General features: G+C 43.8%; 1 protein-coding gene across 2 annotated transcripts in view; it reads left to right on the top strand.

Annotated features, from left to right (window-relative positions):
* MINDY4 (MINDY lysine 48 deubiquitinase 4) overlaps positions 1-20,605 on the top strand; it is a 680,820-nt gene that overhangs the window by 358,590 nt on the left and 301,625 nt on the right. For both annotated transcript variants that reach the window (XM_069211042.1, XM_069211041.1), the window contains exon 8: positions 3,946-4,062. In XM_069211042.1, coding sequence (XP_069067143.1) covers positions 3,946-4,062 — 117 coding nt within the window. The remainder of the gene's footprint in view (positions 1-3,945; positions 4,063-20,605) is intronic.

Below are 20,605 nucleotides of genomic sequence, written 5' to 3'. Positions count from 1 at the left end.
ACTGCAGTAGAAATTCTAAAATTACTGTCTTCGCAGTTCATCTCTTTTGCTACTGTTGTGCTGCTTGGAGTGAAAATAGTACATTGCATCCCTCTGAAATCCAAGGCTTTCCCTTTTGTTGCACAGACTGGATTGGGAGTAGTACATTTTACCCCTCTGAAATCCAACCCTTTCTCTACTGTTAGCACATATGGAGAGAGAATAGTAAATCTAACCCCTCCAAAATCAAACACTTTCCCCATTGTTGTTTTGTTTGGAGTGAGAATATTAAATGTAACCCCTCTGAAGTCCAACACTTTCCCTATTGTTGCATAGACCAGAGTGGGAATAATATATTTAATATTGTTATTCTCCAGTAGTTTTCATAATATAGGTTAAATATATTTTATAGCTTTTTTAATAAATATTTTATACTATTTGTTTTTATTTTCAAATTTAATTTATTGTTTATATTATTGTTAGTATATGTGTTTTTTTCCAGTTTACATTTTTTTATATTGTATTTATTGCCTAAATCAATTAATATATTTTTTATTATTGAATTGTTGATTTTTTTATATGGTTTGATTGTGTATGTATTGTCTATGTGAGTGTATATATATATATATATATATATATATATATCAATATAAAAATATATAGATGTTTACACACCATAGTAATACATTTAAAAGTACAAAAAATATGTAAAACAAATATTTGTATTAATTTTTATTTTATATATATATATATATGTATATATATATATATATATATATATATATATACATATATTATTAACATTTATATGTGTGTGTGTTTTTATATGAGTATGTTGTAAATATTAGAAGAATGTATTTAATTTACATCTTATAACACGTCTGGGAGGGTTCCTGTGACTGTACCACATGTTGGATATGTACCAATGCTTCTGTTGTTATATGCACATGTTTCACTGTGATAAAATAATAATGATAGTTTTTAAAAAACATTATATTAACTGATTTAACATTTACTACTTTAAACTCTGTTTATATTAAAAATAAAATGTGTGTACTTTTGGATGATATTACTGTCAACGATATTTTTTCCCTATATATTGGTACTTACCATTATATGTATAGCAGCACAATATTATGGTAAATAATATTTTTGACACAATAATTTTGTTCAGTCAGTCAAACTTGTTAAAAAATAGTTTACCATGATATTGTGCCTCACTCATAGGATAACATTGGAGTTACGTTATTACATTTATTAAGCTGTAACTTTCAATTGAGGGCAGGTACAGATATCGAGTTTGGTGTCTATGGACGTGTAATGAAATAGCCCCCTTGAATCTTAAAGTCAGATTTATAAACAGAATTCTGAAAATGCCACTTTTAAAAAGTTGGCATTTTTCTGTCCCAACCATTTGGTATCTACTGCCTGTATACTTGAAAACATGACTAGGTGTACTTGGCATTTGGTCTTTGTGTATTGCTCCCAGACAGTGAGTAAAAGCAAACCTACGTGTTGCCAGGGTGGGCCACTCTAAGTTAACAAGGGAGAGGAGCTGACACCTACCACACTTCCGCATCACAAAGGCTCTGCCTGAGCACCCTCCCACATGGTTTGTCACTAGTATACCCTCGCCCAGCGCAGCCTGTCAGAGCCACTGCTGTGCAGTGGATCTCCACGCAGGACATCACTTTGCCCAACGCCGCCCATTGGAATTGCAGGGTCATGACACATCTCCACACAAAGACCTTGCATTGCCTTTGCTGCTTGATGCATTCTTGACGTGGGATTCCACATCTCTTCACAACCAGGATTAAAGTCAGTGCTTAATTTGTAGTTACTAAAGTGCCAGTGCTGTAGTCAAGAGACCTCTACAGCCTGTACCACACCATTGCCCCTGCTGCCAATAACCGCACCAACACAGCTACTATCAGTCAGACTCCTGCAAGTGTGACAGTTCACACTTTTCCACTCTCCTAACGTTATAAAAATGGCTTGGGTGTCAGGTATTAGTATTTTTTAATGTTTCCTGAATCAATAACCAACTGTTGTTGTGCTCATCTCTTAATTAGACAGACAGTGGCACTTTCATAAGTGCTGGTGTTGAAAATTAAGTGCTGATTGCCGAGCCCTGGAAACCACCGGCTGAAATTAAGCACTGATTAAAATCCTTTATTCAGTGGACCTAATTCGGACCCTGTACCCAGCCCGTGCTCCATCGCGGTCAGCCTGAACTTATGATTTTGTCCTGGTCTACCTGAACTTATGACTTTGTCCCGGTCTGGCAAGACCAGATAACCTTAGTTGGCGCATTGTGGTTTTTGGCGCTATTTTCACGGAAATCTTTAAACTTGCAGTTCTCCGGTTCTATTGATTGGATTGTTGTTGTTTTGGTCTCAAAGTATATGTTACATTTTACTTTATTTTTCTAATTTGGTGTGGGATTTTTATGGTGATGAGGTTTCACTTTATTAGTGGCCAAAGTGCTTCGTAAAGACATTACACATTTCCTCTAAGTAAGCCTGGCTGCTCTGTGCCAAGCAACCAGAGGGTTGAGCACAGTTAATTTGGGGTTTGCTGTGACTTCACCCTGACAAGGATTCTGGTTGCTGCTTGAGTAGAGTTTCATGCCTCCTCCCCAACCAGTAATCCAATTTCGTACAGCACCATTTCAGATATTATTAAAACTCGAACAATTTAATTGTGTCTTCTGCTTTACAAATTGTGCATTGGTTGCATGTACTTAAACAGAGGGAGATGATAATACCTTGATTTGGGTACAGTGCTTATTGTGGAATTCCTACAGAAGAAACTAATTTAATGGACTCTTCTGATCTTCAGCACACTGGCAGAAGAGGTTTTGTTACAAACATGCAGTAAGTGAGGGAAAGTATTCTGGCAATTAAGGTCATGTTGACCAAAGCCTTGTTGTTTTAGAACAAGGTTTGAGATTACCTGGGGAGTGTTCCGTTAAGGTTTCTCAGAATGTTAGTGTGCAGAAGTAGGAGATGTTTTCCCCTTCAAAAGTTATGGGGCCATGAGAAGTGGCTTTGCAGCTAAGAAAAGTTGGCGGCCTATGATAGTCACTTTCCTGTGTGCAGCTATAAAGAGAGCTAGTTATGCGGCATATGACAAGCCTTTCTTTGTAAGAGACATCCCACATTCCCCCACTGTGGAAGTAAGTTACTGATTAGGTTTTGCAGCTAAAATTCAAGAGGGTCGAGGAAACACATACCATCCTTGATTCTTATTTGAGGCTTAAATAGAGGATGAAACCAGATTATAAGATGAGGTAGAGAAATGGTCAAAATGATCTCCTAGATTTATCCATATGCATTACTGTAGGTAATACCACAGTATCTAGGCCCCTATCAAAACATTCCATCTATGCACAGACAATTGCACCATAGAAACATATTATTTTCTTGCCACAGGTTGATAGCGGAATGTCAAACGCTGTTTTGCAGACAAATCAAAGTATTTAACACTACCTTTCCCATCACTAAACCCTAGAATCCAATATAATCTCATACCGTTACCTATACCTAAACCCTTAAACCTCATAGACCCTTTACTTTCTGTTAATCCCCTTATTAAAATGTAATGTATAAAGATGCTTACCTCCATAGTAAAGTTCTGCATTGTAAAGTACCACAAAATGGCATGTGCCGCACATACCTGCATGGTAATGGCCATATTGTAAATTTAACACATGGTAACGGCCACATTGTAAAGATTGCATGCCTTTTTGTCTAGCTGCTTGAATATTAAATTGTGGCATGTTGACATTGGGTAAAAATCTACTTGTGTGCTTGAGTAGAGAATGAGCCAGAACATATTTATATAACTGATACTCATAAGCAGCAATAGGAAAACTATTTTAATAGTTTATTTTTGTGAGCTTAGGCACAATGTTTGGAATGAATGTAATTTTGCTTATACAATTCACAGTTTGCTTTGTTTTAGGAAATGAAAACCCTCCTTTTTGGATCAAGCCTTTGCTGTTTCAACGAAGAATGGAAAATGCAGAGTTTCACATTTAGTGAGAGAACTCAGTTAAAGTACGGGATTGTCCAAAAAAAGGTACAATATAGTTATATGTCTTTTAGCTAAATTGCTATTTAAGAAAAATATTGGCCTATGTAGACCATTCAAAAGGGACATCTTCCTTTATAATGCCCATCTCCCTTCCTCTCCTAACACCTTATGATGGAACTAGGTCTTTCCTTCATAGTTTAAAAGTGTGAGACCAGAGGATTTTCTAACAACGTATACTCTGGTCATGGCTCATTGAAATCCTCTGTGATCTCCCTTCTGTTTGGAAATGTTTGTCAGTAGACAAGGACTACTGCTGCATCGCTTTTCACCCAAAAAGCTTTTAAATGATTTGATATTTTGTTTTTGGAGCTTTGTGGCCAAGCTTAAGGTACAAATATTGAAAGTGTACTGTCTGACTTTTAATCCAAGCGTATTGAATACTCTACCTTTGCCCCTCCATAGGCAAGTGAATTGCAGACACTAAGGGGGTCATTATGAACACTGCGGGAATCCCTACCGTGTTCATGCTGGCGGTCTTATCACAGACCGCCAGCCCCCTTGAGACCCCGCCGGGCGAATTATGAACATTCTGTTGGGCCGGCGGGCGGAAACAGTGTTTCCGCCAGCCGGCCCAGTGGAATGTTGGCCGGGACATTGCTGACGGCTCCACATGGAGCCGTCGTCAATGCTGCTGTGTGGCGCGGGTGCAGCAGCACCCGTCACGCAGATCACTGCAGTAAATCGGGCAGTGACCTGTGCGACAAGGCACTGCACAGGGGCCCCTGCACTGCCCATGCCAAGAGCACCCCTTTCGCCAGACTTTCTCTGGCAGGTGAACCCGCCAGGGAATGGCTGGCGGAACAAGGGTTCTTTATCCGCAGGGCAGTGCTGCCCTGTCGGAGAAGAATTCCGCCATCGTCAGGCTGCCTGTCGGCGGTATCCTGGCTGTGGTGGAAGGCCGTCTGTGGTGGTCTCCACTGACTTCATATAGTGGCAGTTGAGACCGCCATGCTGGTCGCAGAAATTTCTGACGACACCGGCATGGCGGTCTCGACCGCAAAGTTCAGAATAAGGGCCTTAGTAACGTTAGTACCTGGTGAGGCAACAGTTTTGATATACTCGCCATTAACTTCTTTCACCAGTTGCAATCTTCACTAGACCATTCTAACACGACATCCATATGAAGGGCTTACTATGAATTGAATAGTGTCTTATACTGTGGAGGTTGCATACCTTACTGTGACCCCTTTGGATTATTCTACCACTTCTGAGAACTTAGGTGTGACATTTAATGTACCATATACTACTGAATGACAGTTTACTCAGTTAGCAGAGGAGTTAGATGAGAGGAAACTTGCCTCTTACTGCAGATAAGCATGTTCATGTGGAAGAAGACATGCTGTCTATCAGTTCCATGATTGCAGATTTAGTTGACTTTGTGGAGAGCCACGTCTGGCAAGCTGTTGACCAACCAGCACATCTTATTTCTAGAATGCTAAAAGGTAATATGTCTCATGAATGGTTTAATGCTGAGCTGGAAGTAAAACATAATTGGTAAAATCTTCAGAAGGAATAGACTAAAACCATTTTGCCATAGGCTAAATTGGAACTCAATAGCTTTTGGGAATGTTACGGTATTGCCCTATTGACACTAAAGTGACTTTCCTAAATTAATCAGTAAGTGAAATCATTCTAGCGGCGGCTGTTTCTAAGATGTTAAAACAGGTGGAGGAACCATCTCCTCTGATATGCTTCCCTTTCATTCATAGATGTGGCTTGAGGAATTATTAATCCACATCTAATAGAAATTATGAACGATTTGAACTTCTGTTGACATGGTGTACACAGCTAATTCAACTATGATGAGTTTATTCTTCTCAGCAGATGCATTGCTGAATCCCAGGTCACTGTTTATGTAAATATCTGCTTTAGTCCAGTCCAGCTGACGATCTTATTTGATAAGTCTTAAGCAAGGTGGCTTTTTTGCCCCACAGATATTTACTATACTTCAGCTGTGAAACAGCTGACCACTCTTGGTCCCATCCATTTTTTATTCGGTGAATGCTATCTTCAGAACTGCCAACATACCAGACTCCTTGAAGACGTCTTGGATTATTTGACTGCTAAAAAGTAACCCTCCTTGGACCTTGTCTAGTTTGTCAATTGTGGCCTGAATTCCCATATTCCACTTTTAAATTAAGAAATTGGAAAAAGTGAACTTCGGTTAAATGTAGGCCCATATTTCACATTTAGATCTGCTTGAGAATCTCCCATTGGAGTAGCATTTCAGTACTGGCTTCAAGATCAGCCTTAGATTACTTAACAACTAACAAAAATCCTTCTTGGATCTAGACTGGTTTGCCAGTTATGGTCCAAACTCCAATATTATGTTTTTAAATTAAGGTCTTGGAGAAAGAGTAAGCTGTTCAATTACAACGAAGACCAGCTTGATAATCTCCATTTAGGCTTAGGATTGTATCCCAGTATAGGCAACAAGAAAGACCTGGTGAAAATGCAGTTGCCATTTGTAAAGAGTTTGGATGGGCGTCTTTACTCCTGCTCAAACTCTTGGACCTCACTGAAGCTTCTCACATCCTTGACAACCCAGTCCTGGTGGACCTCTTGCATAAGTTTTAAAATTGTGTAGTGCTGCAGGAGCGTTCTTTGGATCCTTTATATCTGGTCACTTGAGTTGTGTGGCATGGATGATCTTACTTGTAAATGGTCGTATTTAGTTTTTGAGCTGGTGCAAGGGTCCTGTCTGCCTCTACCATTGTTTAATATTTATGTTAGGCATTTCATGAGTTTCTGTAGTCAGAAGGCATAAAGTTTCGAACTTTGGCTGACAACCTGAAAATCATTTTTAAACTCAGGTTGAGAAGTGACCATCAAACTTTTGCGGTTCCAGAATATCTAAAAAGAAATTTGGTCTTGTATGATGGTAAATTGGCTAAGTCTTAACAATATCAAAACAGTAAGTCAGAATTCACCCTTTGACAGTGGTTCAGCAGTGTTATATCCTTTAATTCACTATTGTTAAAACCTTAGGGGCATACTCTGACTATTGTGTCTTAATGGAGGTTCTGTATAATCTGGTGGTGATCGCCAATGTGTACAGTCTCAAGTCCTTTGCTAAGATCATATATTTTCTATGTGTGATCCATTTAGCTTTTGGTGGTTTGTTTATTGTAAGTACCCAGCTTGATGCTCTTTAGCATTGCTCTGCGGGCCACATACATGTCAGTGAAGCCACAAAAGTATCATCATATAACCCCAACTGTGTTGAAACTTCACTGCCTCTCCTGGTGCATCCACCATGCATAGCTCGCTAAGACACTAGCCAATCCTGCCATACAGAGCCTCGTCAGACGCCAAGAAATTGCCTGGCTGGAAACTTGACACTAAAAGGAATAGAAATCCAGACTGTGTAATCTCTCCTGGGATCTGGAACATCGATTCACATCACCAAGAGGAATACCCCAATTTTCTTGTGACTCAAAAAAATCCTGGGATGCCGCCTCTTAAGAGAACACTACAGCAGAACACTTTGGTTCCATCACTCATATATGTTGTGCCTCATTGTATGCAATCTAAATCTTGCCCTTGGGCTCCTGCCCATGTTCAGTGCTCTGCTGCTCTCCAGAACTGGTTTGTGCTATAAACACTCTCCTTTCTACATACATACATCAACTCATTGTACACTTCACAGCCTGCACTGTCCAGCCTTAAATGGCTTATATTTAAAACTAAAATTCACCCAAACACATAAGCCACCTGTGTTGCAGGAACTTTAGTTGTTCCTTGTTGAGGTCCACTTTTTGCTGAAAATTTCTGCATATGACTCATGTCATTTTACATAGCAACACTTGATTATACATGAACAATAGAATCTCTTCCCACCAGCCTTTCACATCTTTACACTGCATTTCTTTTTCATAGACAAGACAGCTCAGTTCTTTTCTTAGTGCCTATTAGACCTGGCATCCTTGGTATGTTTTCCCCTAATGTTTTGCCCTTTGACCTCCTGTTTTGCCGACCTTGTTTTCGCTGGCTTTAGGATTCTGGGCACTTTAACACTGTAAACCAGTGCTAAAGTGTAGGTACTCTCTTCTTAAAGCATCGTAACATGGGCTTATTCACAATTGACAAATTGAATTTACTTATAAGTCCCTAGTAAAGTGTACTACCTGTGCTCAGGGCCTGTAACTTAAATCCTACTGGTGGGCCTACACACTGATTGTGCCACTCACTTCAGTAGCCCTTTAAACATGACTCAGGCCTGCTATGGCAGAGCCTTTGTGTGCAGTTTTTATCTGCCATGTCGACCTGGCAAGCTAACCCTGTCGCCAGGTCCAAATCTTCCTTTTTAATACATATAGGTCACCCATAAGGTAGGCCCGGGAACACCCCAAGGGCAGGTTGCGGTGTATGTAAAAAGTTAGACATGTGCTTTTACGTTGTCCATATCCAGGTAGTGAAAAATCTTAAGTTTGTTTTTCACTACTACAAGGCCTATCTCTCCCATAAGTTAACATTGGGATTGCCTTTTTACATTTTATATGTGTAATTTCCAATTGGGAAGAGATTGGACCCCCAAATTTGGTGACTCTGGAATTATAATTTAAAATCACAACTGATGGTGAAGTTTGATTTTAAATTGTAATTTTGAAAATGCCACTTTTAGAAAGTTCAGAAACAATCAAATGATGGATGGAATGCTTGAATTAATCTCAGCCACTGGCAATTGCTTAGGCCGCATCCCAATCCATTGTTTTTTTTTCCCACCATGCCACCCCAGTTTGGACCCAGCCATATACAAATCAGTTTTGATCCTGCTTATAGAAAGTTGACATTTTCTTAACTGAAACCGTCTAGTGCCTCTGCCTGTCTCTGAATACATGCCTGAGTGGGTGTCAGCTGGGTTTTGTGCGCTCCCTCCAGACAGCCACAGAGAGAGAGAGCTTAGGTGTGACTGATAGGTCATCAACATCTTGATGGGCCATCTTGAGCGGATGGGAGAGAGGAGCGGACTCTTACACCTGAATAGACTGTCCCTGGCTCCACACAAGGGCTGCATACCCCTCTGTAGTGAGTCTGGAGCCACGGCAGGAAGGGCAGCGACCCTGTTCACTTCAAAGGCCTCTCTTTGAAGTCTCCCTGACTCCAAACGAACAACTGGGTATAAGAATGGGGCTTCTGACCTCACCAGATCAGTACACTTCCAGACCTGAGGACATTTTGAGGACATTCTGCAAGGAAGAAGGACTGCTGTGCTGCTGAAGGGACTGTCACTCTGCTGGGAGTGAGAAGGATTGACCTGCATCTCTACATCCCCAGAACCAAAGTGACTCCAAGTGCTTGCTGGCTTGCCTCCTGTTCTGAAGTCTCAGGGACATCAAAGTCTTCACTTCATCCTGCAACAACGACTGGGCTTTGCTTCAAGCAAGTCTTGCCCTACCAAGTGGTGCCAATCCAGTCCTAAGCTCTTGGAAGTGGGTATAAAATGCTGGAACTGTCAGAACCTGCGCATTGCTAATTGCACCTGTCGAAACCAACTGATCTTCTCTCTATACTGATTCATCGCATTGCCGTTTGCATGGACCGGAACTGAGGCATCTCACCTCAGTGCCAATGCATCGCTCCTTCCGCCGAGGTCATCACATCACCAGCTGCGTGGCTCGACGACAACGCATCACCTTCATCCATGGCTGCCTAACAGCAAAGCATCCCTAGTGCATGGCTCTACAATGATGCATCATCTACGAATCCTGAAGGATTGGATCCGACGGTGCAGCTTCTCGCTTCTAGCCCCTCAATGTCGGTGCAACCCTCCAACAAGGTACTGTTTCAGAGGTACAAGATTGGTCCTGAGGTCGTCCTGTGCTCCATCGCGGTCGACCTGAACATCTGGATATAACTCATTGAAGCGCGACCAAACAGCCCTGGTTGGCTTTTTTTGCATTTAAGAACTATATTTCGAGATATTCTTTAAAAATTCACATCTCGACTTCTATTACTTGACTTCTTATTGGAGTGTTCACTAAATTAAGTTATATCTTTCTAACCTGGTGTGGTATACTTTTGTGTAGTGATTTCACTGTTTTAAGTGTTGCACAAATACTTTACACATTGCCTCTTAAGTTAAGCCTACCTGCTCTGTGCCAAACTACCAGGGGTGAGCACAGATTAATTTAGGGTGTGTATCCAACCCTGACTAGGATTGTGGTTCCTGTTTGAACAGGGTGCATACCTCTGCCAACCAGAAACCCAATTTCAAACAGGACCTCATTACAAGAATCGCTAAATGTGGTGCTCGTTGCTGGTTAGGGTCAGAATCATCAATTCTGACTGCCTTTCCTGCACCACGTACCAGAGATTACAAGTTTTGCCCCAGAATGTTGACTAACTGCTCATACCCAGTAATATCAGTGTTTTTCTGGGCAGTGTTTTCTAATTGCAGATGAAAATTGTAGACTTTTTCTGTTTTCTGTGAGCAGACAAAGTGTCCCTGGGAGTACTGGTGGGGACATTGGGTCATGGTTGCCAGGCAGGCATCTGTCTGCCTGCGCATTGTCGGCTGCCCTGTAGTACTGCAGAGGTCGGGCAGAAGCTGGGCTGTACTGCTAGCTGCAGCCCCTACAGCAGCAAAGTAAGGCAGAACCTTCAGCCCTGGAATTACTAAATCCAAAGGTTTCAGACCCAATATTTCTACCCCCGGTGTGACATGCACTTGCAAGATGCATAGTTACTGCTCCTAGCTAAATACCACAGCTTGTAATGAGGCCTGAACATTGATATATATATAATTGTAATACTTAAGACAGCTGCTTTAGCTGCTTGCAAGCATTGCATCGTGGTAGAGCTTTCACCATTATTAGACAAGAGCTATAAAGCACATAGATACAGTTTGAAATGATAGTACCACAAAATATATGTATAACTAATCAGTGCCAGCTCTACCTGATATTGTTCTTTCAATTGTGTAGGATGAACTGAACTAATTTAGTAACCTCTATATTGTTAGTACACCCCACCATCCCATCATGTCAAAGATTTTGCCGTTTGTGAAATTTAGCCGGACACCGACTGTTAAGGGAAATGATGGAAAGTTGCTTACTAAATACAGTGGCATGGACACCGTGGCGCTGTGGCGCCAAGCCAGCATTGTTAGTTGCGAACCATTATTGAATCTTTCCCACCTGTTTCAAATCCGGAAGATCTTTGAGGTTCGGTCCTAAACTGTGGACTACCCATAAATCTGTGTACAGGGCTGTCTTTTGAGCGGTGCAGCCGCACCGGACGCTGACCTCAGTGGGGGCGCTGTGTTTAACAATAACTAATGCAACTTGCGATTTAAAAGCAGCTGCAGAAAAGTTCCTTGTCTGTCCAGTCTTCAAGAAACAATTAAAATGTCAAGATACCTCTTGTGATTAATGTTCCTGCTAGGGAGATAGATGGGAGTTTTTCCTAGTGGCAGCTTTGACTCAACATAAAGTAGCATAGGGGGTTAATATGCCTGCTGCAAAAAACAGAACTATAGGGCATATTTAAGAAAAGTGGCGCTGCACCTTGTGCAGCGCCACTTTTCTTGCACCCCTTAGCGCTCCCCTAATGCCACCATGTGTACGTCATATTTAAAATATGGCACACCATGGCGGTAGTTAGGGGACTAGCATTAGAATTTTTTACACTGGTCTGGCACTTTGCAGGATTAGCATAAAAAATGTTGATGTTGATCTTGCAAAAAGCCCAGAGGCCCATTGTAACCAGTGGAAGCTTCCTTTTAATGCCTGCTCTGAGCAGGCTTTAAAAGTGCAGGAAAGAAATGACGCAAAGAAATCTGACAGATTTCTTTGCGTCATTTCTTTGCCCCCCCTAACGGGGGGATGCCCCCTTTGCATACATTATGTCTGGGGCAGGCAGAATGTAGCGCAAAGGTTTTGCAAAGTGGCGCAGTGCATACATTGCACCACTCTGTAAATATGGTGCAGCGTTTTTGGCCTTCTAACACCACATTAACGTAAAAAAATGAGACTAATGAGGCGTTAGCATGGCACTAGGGCCTCTTAAATATGCCCATGCACCACTTTTCTTACGTCCTTAGCTCCCCCCTAACGAAACAATGTGTGCACTGTATTTAAAATACGGCGCACCATGGTGGTAGTTAGAGGACTCGTGTCAGAATTTTTTACGCAAGTCTGGCGCTTTGCAAGATTAGCATAAAAATGTTTTATGCTAATCCTGCAAAGAACTTAGAGGCCCATTGTAACCAAAAGAAGCCTCCTTTTAACACCTGCTCTGAAAAGGTGTTAAAAGTGCAGGGAAAAAATGACGCAAAGAAATCCGTCAGATTTCTTTGCCCCATTATTTCCCCCCCTCCCCCCTAACGGGGGAATGCCACCTTTGCATACATTATGCCCGGCGCAGGCATAATGTAGCGCAAAGGTATACAAAATAGCGCAATGCATGCATTGTGCTATTTTGTAAATATGGCACAGCATTTTTGGCCTTGTTAACGCCACATTAGCGTAAAAGAAATGACGGTAATGTGGCGCTAGGGGCTCTTAAATATGCCCATATGTTTTATGTGGATAGCTGAAAAGGTTAATAAAGCCAGCCTTTACAAGTGCTTTAAAACACATGAATGTATGTGAAAGGGGAGCGATGGAGAGATGAGGGGCACATTTGCCGGGTGGTAGTGAGTGAAACCGAGGATGAGGTCATGGGGTGGGGGGCGCCAAAATAAATTGTCACAGAGGGTGCCACCGGTCCTAAAGCCGGCCCTGTCTGTGTAGATCAGAGAACACGTTTTTGCATTTCAGCATTTTCACTCATTAAAATGTTTAGAGCATGGAAAGGGAGAAGACATTTTCAGTAACGTTTAATTGTACTGTCAGTTAACCCCTTCGCTGCCAGGCCTTTTCCCCCTCCTGTGCCGAGCCTTTTTTTGGCTATTTGGAGCAGTTCGTGCTTAGGCCCTCATAACTTTTTGTTCACATAAGCTACCCATGCCAAATTTGCGTCCTTTTTTTCCAACATCCTAGGGATTCTAGAGGTACCGAGACTTTGTGGGTTCCCCAGAAGGAGGCCAAGAAATTAGCCAAAAAACAGTGAAAATTTCATTTTTTTAAAAAAAATTGGAAAAATGGGCTGCAGAAGAAGGCTTGTGGTTTTTTCCCTGAAAAGGGCATCAACAAAGGGTTTGCGGTGATAAAATCACCAGCTTCCCAGCTTTCAGGAACAGGCAGACTTGAATCAGAAAACCCAATTTTTCAACCCAATTTTGGCATTTTACTGGGACATACCCCATTTTTACGATTTTTTGTGCTTTCAGCCTCCTTCCAGTCAGTGACAGAAATGGGCATGAAACCAACGCTGGATCCCATAAACCGCAACATTTCTGAAAAGTAGACAAAATTCTGAATTCAGCAAGGGGTAATTTGTGTAGATCCTACAAGGGTTTCCTACAGAAAATAGCAACTGAAAAAGAAAAATATTGAAATTGAGGTGAAAAAAACATCAATTTTTCTCTAAGTTTTACTCTGTAACTTTTTCCTGCAATGTCAGATTTTCGAAAGCAATATACCGTTACGTCTGCTGGACTCTTCTGGTTGCGGGGATATATAGGGCTTGTAGGTTCATCAAGAACTCTAGGTACCCAGAGCCAATAAATGACCTGCACCCTGCAGTGGGTTTTCATTCTATGCCGGGTATACAGCAATTCATTTGCTGAAATATAAAGAGTAAAAAATAGCTATCAAGAAAACCTTAGTATTTCCAAAATGGGCACAAGATAAGGTGTTGAGAAGCAGTGGTTATTTGCACATCTCTGAATTCCGGGGTGCCCATACTAGCATGTGAATTACAGGGCATTTCTCAAATAGACGTCTTTTTTACACACTGTCTTACATTTGGAAGGGAAAAATGTAGAGAAAGACAAGGGGCAATAACACTTGTTTTGCTATTCTATGTTCCCCCAAGTCTCCCGATAACAATGATACCTCACTTGTGTGGGTAGGCCTAGCGCCCGCGACAGGAAACGCACCAAAGCGCAACGTGGACACATCACAGAAAACAGACCTGTTTTTAGCAAAGTGCCTACCTGTAGATTTTGGCCTCTAGCTCAGCCGCCACCTAGGGAAACCTACCAAACCTGTGCATTTCTGAAAACTAGAGACCTAGGGGAATCCAAGATGGGGTGATTTGTGTGGCTCGGACCAGGTTCTGTTACCCAGAATCCTTTGCAAACCTCAAAATTTGGCTAAAAAAACACATGTTCCTCACATTTCTGTGGCAGAAAGTTCTGGAATCTGAGAGGAGCCACAAATTTCCTTCCACCCAGCGTTCCCCCACGTCTCCCGATAAAAATGATACCTCACTTGTGTGGGTAGGCCTAGCGCCCGCGACAGGAAACACCCCAAAGCGCAATGTGGACACATCACAGAAAACAGACCTGTTTTTAGCAAAGTGCCTACCTGTAGATTTTGGCCTCTAGCTCAGCCGCCACCTAGGGAAACCTACCAAACCTGTGCATTTCTGGAAACTAGAGACCTAGGGGAATCCAAGATGGGGTGATTTGTGTGGCTCGGACCAGGTTCTGTTACCCAGAATCCTTTGCAAAGCTCAAAAATTGGCTAAAAAAACACATGTTCCTCACATTTCTGTGGCAGAAAGTGCTGGAATCTGAGAGGAGCCACAAATGTCCTTCCACCCAGCGTTCCCCCACGTCTCCCGATAAAAATGATACCTCACTTGTGTGGGTAGGCCTAGCGCCCGCGACAGGAAACGCCCCAAAGCGCAACGTGAACACATCACAGAAAACAGACCTGTTTTTAGCAAAGTGCCTACCTGTAGATTTTGGCCTCTAGCTCAGCCGCCACCTAGGGAAACCTACCAAACCTGTGCATTTCTGAAAACTAGAGACCTAGGGGAATCCAAGATGGGGTGATTTGTGTGGCTCGGACCAGGTTCTGTTACCCAGAATCCTTTGCAAACCTCAAAATTTGGCTAAAAAAACACATGTTCCTCACATTTCTGTGGCAGAAAGTTCTGGAATCTGAGAGGAGCCACAAATTTCCTTCCACCCAGCGTTCCCCCACGTCTCCCGATAAAAATGATACCTCACTTGTGTGGGTAGGCCTAGCGCCCGCGACAGGAAACACCCCAAAGCGCAATGTGGACACATCACAGAAAACAGACCTGTTTTTAGCAAAGTGCCTACCTGTAGATTTTGGCCTCTAGCTCAGCCGCCACCTAGGGAAACCTACCAAACCTGTGCATTTCTGAAAACTAGAGACCTAGGGGAATCCAAGATGGGGTGATTTGTGTGGCTCGGACCAGGTTCTGTTACCCAGAATCCTTTGCAAACCTCAAAATTTGGCTAAAAAAACACATGTTCCTCACATTTCTGTGGCAGAAAGTTCTGGAATCTGAGAGGAGCCACAAATTTCCTTCCACCCAGCGTTCCCCCACGTCTCCCGATAAAAATGATACCTCACTTGTGTGGGTAGGCCTAGCGCCCGCGACAGGAAACACCCCAAAGCGCAATGTGGACACATCACAGAAAACAGACCTGTTTTTAGCAAAGTGCCTACCTGTAGATTTTGGCCTCTAGCTCAGGCGCCACCTAGGGAAACCTACCAAACCTGTGCATTTCTGAAAACTAGAGACCTAGGGGAATCCAAGATGGGGTGATTTGTGTGGCTCGGACCAGGTTCTGTTACCCAGAATCCTTTGCAAAGCTCAAAAATTGGCTAAAAAAACACATGTTCGTCACATTTCTGTGGCAGAAAGTTCTGGAATCTGAGAGGAGCCACAAATTTCCTTCCACCCAGCGTTCCCCCACGTCTCCCGATAAAAATGATACCTCACTTGTGTGGGTAGGCCTAGCGCCCGCGACAGGAAACGCCCCAAAGCGCAACGTGGACACCACCAAAATTTTGGAAGAAAACAGAGGTGTTTTTTGCGAAGTGACTACCTGTAGATTTTGGCCTCTAGCTCAGCCGCCACCTAGGGAAACCTACCAAACCTGTACATTTCTGAAAACTAGAGACCTAGGGGAATCCAAGGAGGGGTGACTGGCGGGGCTCGGACCTGGTTCTGTTACCCAGAATCCTTTGCAAAGCTCAAAAATTGGCTAAAAAAACACATGTTCCTCACATTTCTGTGGCAGAAAGTTCTGGAATCTGGGAGGAGCCACAAATTTCCTTCCACCCAGCGTTCCCCCAAGTCTCCCGATAAAAATGATACCTCACTTGCGTGGGTAGGCCTAGCGCCCGCGACAGGAAACGCCCCAAAGCGCAACGTGGACACCACCAAAATTTTGGAAGAAAACAGAGGTGTTTTTTGCGAAGTGACTACCTGTAGATTTTGGCCTCTAGCTCAGCCGGCACCTAGGGAAACCTACCAAACCTGTACATTTCTGAAAACTAGAGACCTAGGGGAATCCAAGGAGGGGTGACTGGCGGGGCTCGGACCTGGTTCTGTTACCCAGAATCCTTTGCAAAGCTCAAAAATTGGCTAAAAAAACACATGTTCCTCACATTTCTGTGGCAGAAAGTTCTGGAATCCGAGAGGAGCCACTAATTTCCTTCCACCCAGCGTTCCCCCACGTCTCCCGATAAAAATGATACCTCACTTGTGTGGGTAGGCCTAGCGCCCGCAACAGGAAACGCCCCAAAGCGCAACGTGGACACATCACAGAAAACAGACCTGTTTTTAGCAAAGTGCCTACCTGTAGATTTTGGCCTCTAGCTCAGCCGCCACCTAGGGAAACCTACCAAACCTGTGCATTTCTGAAAACTAGAGACCTAGGGGAATCCAAGGAGGGGTGACTGGCGGGGCTCGGACCAGGTTCTGTTACCCAGAATCCTTTGCAAAGCTCAAAAATTGGCTAAAAAAACACATGTTCCTCACATTTCTGTGGCAGAAAGTTCTGGAATCTGAGAGGAGCCACAAATTTCCTTCCACCCAGCGTTCCCCCACGTCTCCCGATAAAAATGATACCTCACTTGTGTGGGTAGGCCTAGCGCCCGCGACAGGAAACTCCCCAAAGCGCAACGTGGACACATCACAGAAAACAGACCTGTTTTTAGCAAAGTGCCTACCTGTAGATTTTGGCCTCTAGCTCAGCCGCCACCTAGGGAAACCTACCAAACCTGTGCATTTCTGAAAACTAGAGACCTAGGGGAATCCAAGGAGGGGTGACTGGCGGGGCTCGGACCAGGTTCTGTTACCCAGAATCCTTTGCAAAGCTCAAAAATTGGCTAAAAAAACACATGTTCCTCACATTTCTGTGGCAGAAAGTTCTGGAATCTGGGAGGAGCCACAAATTTCCTTCCACCCAGCGTTCCCCCAAGTCTCCCGATAAAAATGATACCTCACTTGCGTGGGTAGGCCTAGCGCCCGCGACAGGAAACGCCCCAAAGCGCAACGTGGACACCACCAAAATTTTGGAAGAAAACAGACCTGTTTTTAGCGAAGTGCCTACCTGTAGATTTTGGCCTGTAGCTCAGCCGCCACCTAGGGAAACCTACCAAACCTGTGCATTTCTGAAAACTAGAGACCTAGGGGAATCCAAGGAGGGGTGACTGGCGAGGCTCGGACCAGGTTCTGTTACCCAGAATCCTTTGCAAAGCTCAAAAATTGGCTAAAAAAACACATGTTCCTCACATTTCTGTGGCAGAAAGTTCTGGAATCTGGGAGGAGCCACAAATTTCCTTCCACCCAGCGTTCCCCCAAGTCTCCCGATAAAAATGATACCTCACTTGCGTGGGTAGGCCTAGCGCCCGCGACAGGAAACGCCCCAAAGCGCAACGTGGACACCACCAAAATTTTGGAAGAAAACAGACCTGTTTTTAGCGAAGTGCCTACCTGTAGATTTTGGCCTGTAGCTCAGCCGCCACCTAGGGAAACCTACCAAACCTGTGCATTTCTGAAAACTAGAGACCTAGGGGAATCCAAGGAGGGGTGACTGGCGGGGCTCGGACCAGGTTCTGTTACCCAGAATCCTTTGCAAAGCTCAAAAATTGGCTAAAAAAACACATGTTCCTCACATTTCTGTGGCAGAAAGTTCTGGAATCTGGGAGGAGCCACAAATTTCCTTCCACCCAGCGTTCCCCCAAGTCTCCCGATAAAAATGATACCTCACTTGCGTGGGTAGGCCTAGCGCCCACGACAGGAAATGCCCCAAAGCGCAACGTGGACACCACCAAAATTTTGGAAGAAAACAGACCTGTTTTTAGCGAAGTGCCTACCTGTAGATTTTGGCCTGTAGCTCAGCCGCCACCTAGGGAAACTTACCAAACCTGTGCATTTCTGAAAACTAGAGACCTAGGGGAATCCAAGGAGGGGTGACTGGCGGGGCTCGGACCAGGTTCTGTTACCCAGAATCCTTTGCAAAGCTCAAAAATTGGCTAAAAAAACACATGTTCCTCACATTTCTGTGGCAGAAAGTTCTGGAATCTGAGAGGAGCCACAAATTTCCTTCCACCCAGCGTTCCCCCACGTCTCCCGATAAAAATGATACCTCACTTGTGTGGGTAGGCCTAGCGCCCGCGACAGGAAACGCCCCAAAGCGCAACGTGGACACATCACAGAAAACAGACCTGTTTTTAGCAAAGTGCCTACCTGTAGATTTTGGCCTGTAGCTCAGCCGCCACCTAGGGAAACCTACCAAACCTGTGCATTTCTGAAAACTAGAGACCTAGGGGAATCCAAGGAGGGGTGACTGGCGGGGCTCGGACCAGGTTCTGTTACCCAGAATCCTTTGCAAAGCTCAAAAATTGGCTAAAAAAACACATGTTCCTCACATTTCTGTGGCAGAAAGTTCTGGAATCTGGGAGGAGCCACTAATTTCCTTCCACCCAGCGTTCCCCCAATTCTCCCGATAAAAATGATACCTCACTTGCGTGGGTAGGCCTAGCGCCCGCGACAGGAAACGCCCCAAAGCGCAACGTGGACACCACCAAAATTTTGGAAGAAAACAGAGGTGTTTTTTGCGAAGTGACTACCTGTAGATTTTGGCCTCTAGCTCAGCCGGCACCTAGGGAAACCTACCAAACCTGTACATTTCTGAAAACTAGAGACCTAGGGGAATCCAAGGAGGGGTGACTGGCGGGGCTCGGACCAGGTTCTGTTACCCAGAATCCTTTGCAAAGCTCAAAAATTGGCTAAAAAAACACATGTTCCTCACATTTCTGTGGCAGAAAGTTCTGGAATCTGAGAGGAGCCACAAATTTCCTTCCACCCAGCGTTCCCCCACGTCTCCCGATAAAAATGATACCTCACTTGTGTGGGTAGGCCTAGCGCCCGCGACAGGAAACGCCCCAAAGCGCAACGTGGACACATCACAGAAAACAGACCTGTTTTTAGCAAAGTGCCTACCTGTAGATTTTGGCCTGTAGCTCAGCCGCCACCTAGGGAAACCTACCAAACCTGTGCATTTCTGAAAACTAGAGACCTAGGGGAATCCAAGATGGGGTGATTTGTGTGGCTCGGACCAGGTTCTGTTACCCAGAATCCTTTGCAAACCTCAAAATTTGGCTAAAAAAACACATGTTCCTCACATTTCTGTGGCAGAAAGTTCTGGAATCTGAGAGGGGCCACAAATTTCCTTCCACCCAGCGTTCCCCCACGTCTCCCGATAAAAATGATACCTCACTTGTGTGGGTAGGCCTAGCGCCCGCGACAGGAAACGCCCCAAAGCGCAGCGTGGACACATCACATTTTTTCATTGAAAACAGTGCCTACCTGTAGTTTTTGGCCTGTAGCTCAGCCAGCACCTAGGGAAACCTACCAAACCTGTGCATTTCTGAAAACTAGAGACCTAGGGGAATCCAAGATGGGGTGACTTGAGGGGCTCTGACCAGGTTCTGTTACCCAGAATCCTTTCCAAACCTCAAATATTGGCTAAAAAAACGCATTTTTCACACATTTCGGTGACAGAAAGTTCTGGAATCTGAGTGGAGCCACAAATTTCCTTCCACCCAGCGTTCCCCCAAGTCTCCCGATAAAAATGATACCTCAGTTGTGTGGGTGGGCCAGGTGCCTCCAACAGAATAAGGCCCAAAACTTGTAGAGATACAGGGGATAGTACTGCGAGTTTATAAGGACATATTCTTTTATACATCTTTAGACTGACTCTGCTTTGGGGACCCACATACGTGAGGTGTCATTTTATTTGGGAGACTGAGGGGAACACTGGGGAGTAGGAATTTTGTGCTGGAGTGGTGATCGTACGAAGAAAAGTCAGGAAAATATGCTTTTTTTAAGCACATTTTGAGGTTTACAGAGGAGTCTGGGTAAGAAAATGTTGGGGGATCCACGCAAGCCACTCCTCCCTAGACTCCTTGGGGTGTCTAGTTTTAAAAAATGTCTGGGTTTGGTAGGTTTCCCTAGATGAAGGCCGCACGCAGGACCAAAAACATAGGTGCCCTCTCCCCCCCCAAACACAGGTAGTTTTGTAATATATCGTTTTGATGTGCCCACATACGTCCGTGATGTGCCAAACACTAAAATTTTGAAAAGAAACACACTTAGGTTATGTGAAAAAGACCCCTCACCCACCAACCAAGTTGGTGGCATGCTT

The sequence above is a fragment of the Pleurodeles waltl genome, chromosome 10 (assembly GCF_031143425.1).
Source record: "Pleurodeles waltl isolate 20211129_DDA chromosome 10, aPleWal1.hap1.20221129, whole genome shotgun sequence".
NCBI lineage: Eukaryota > Metazoa > Chordata > Amphibia > Caudata > Salamandridae > Pleurodeles > Pleurodeles waltl.
The sequence above is the reverse complement of the archived record's forward strand: the minus strand, read 5'-3'. Positions and strand labels throughout refer to the sequence as shown.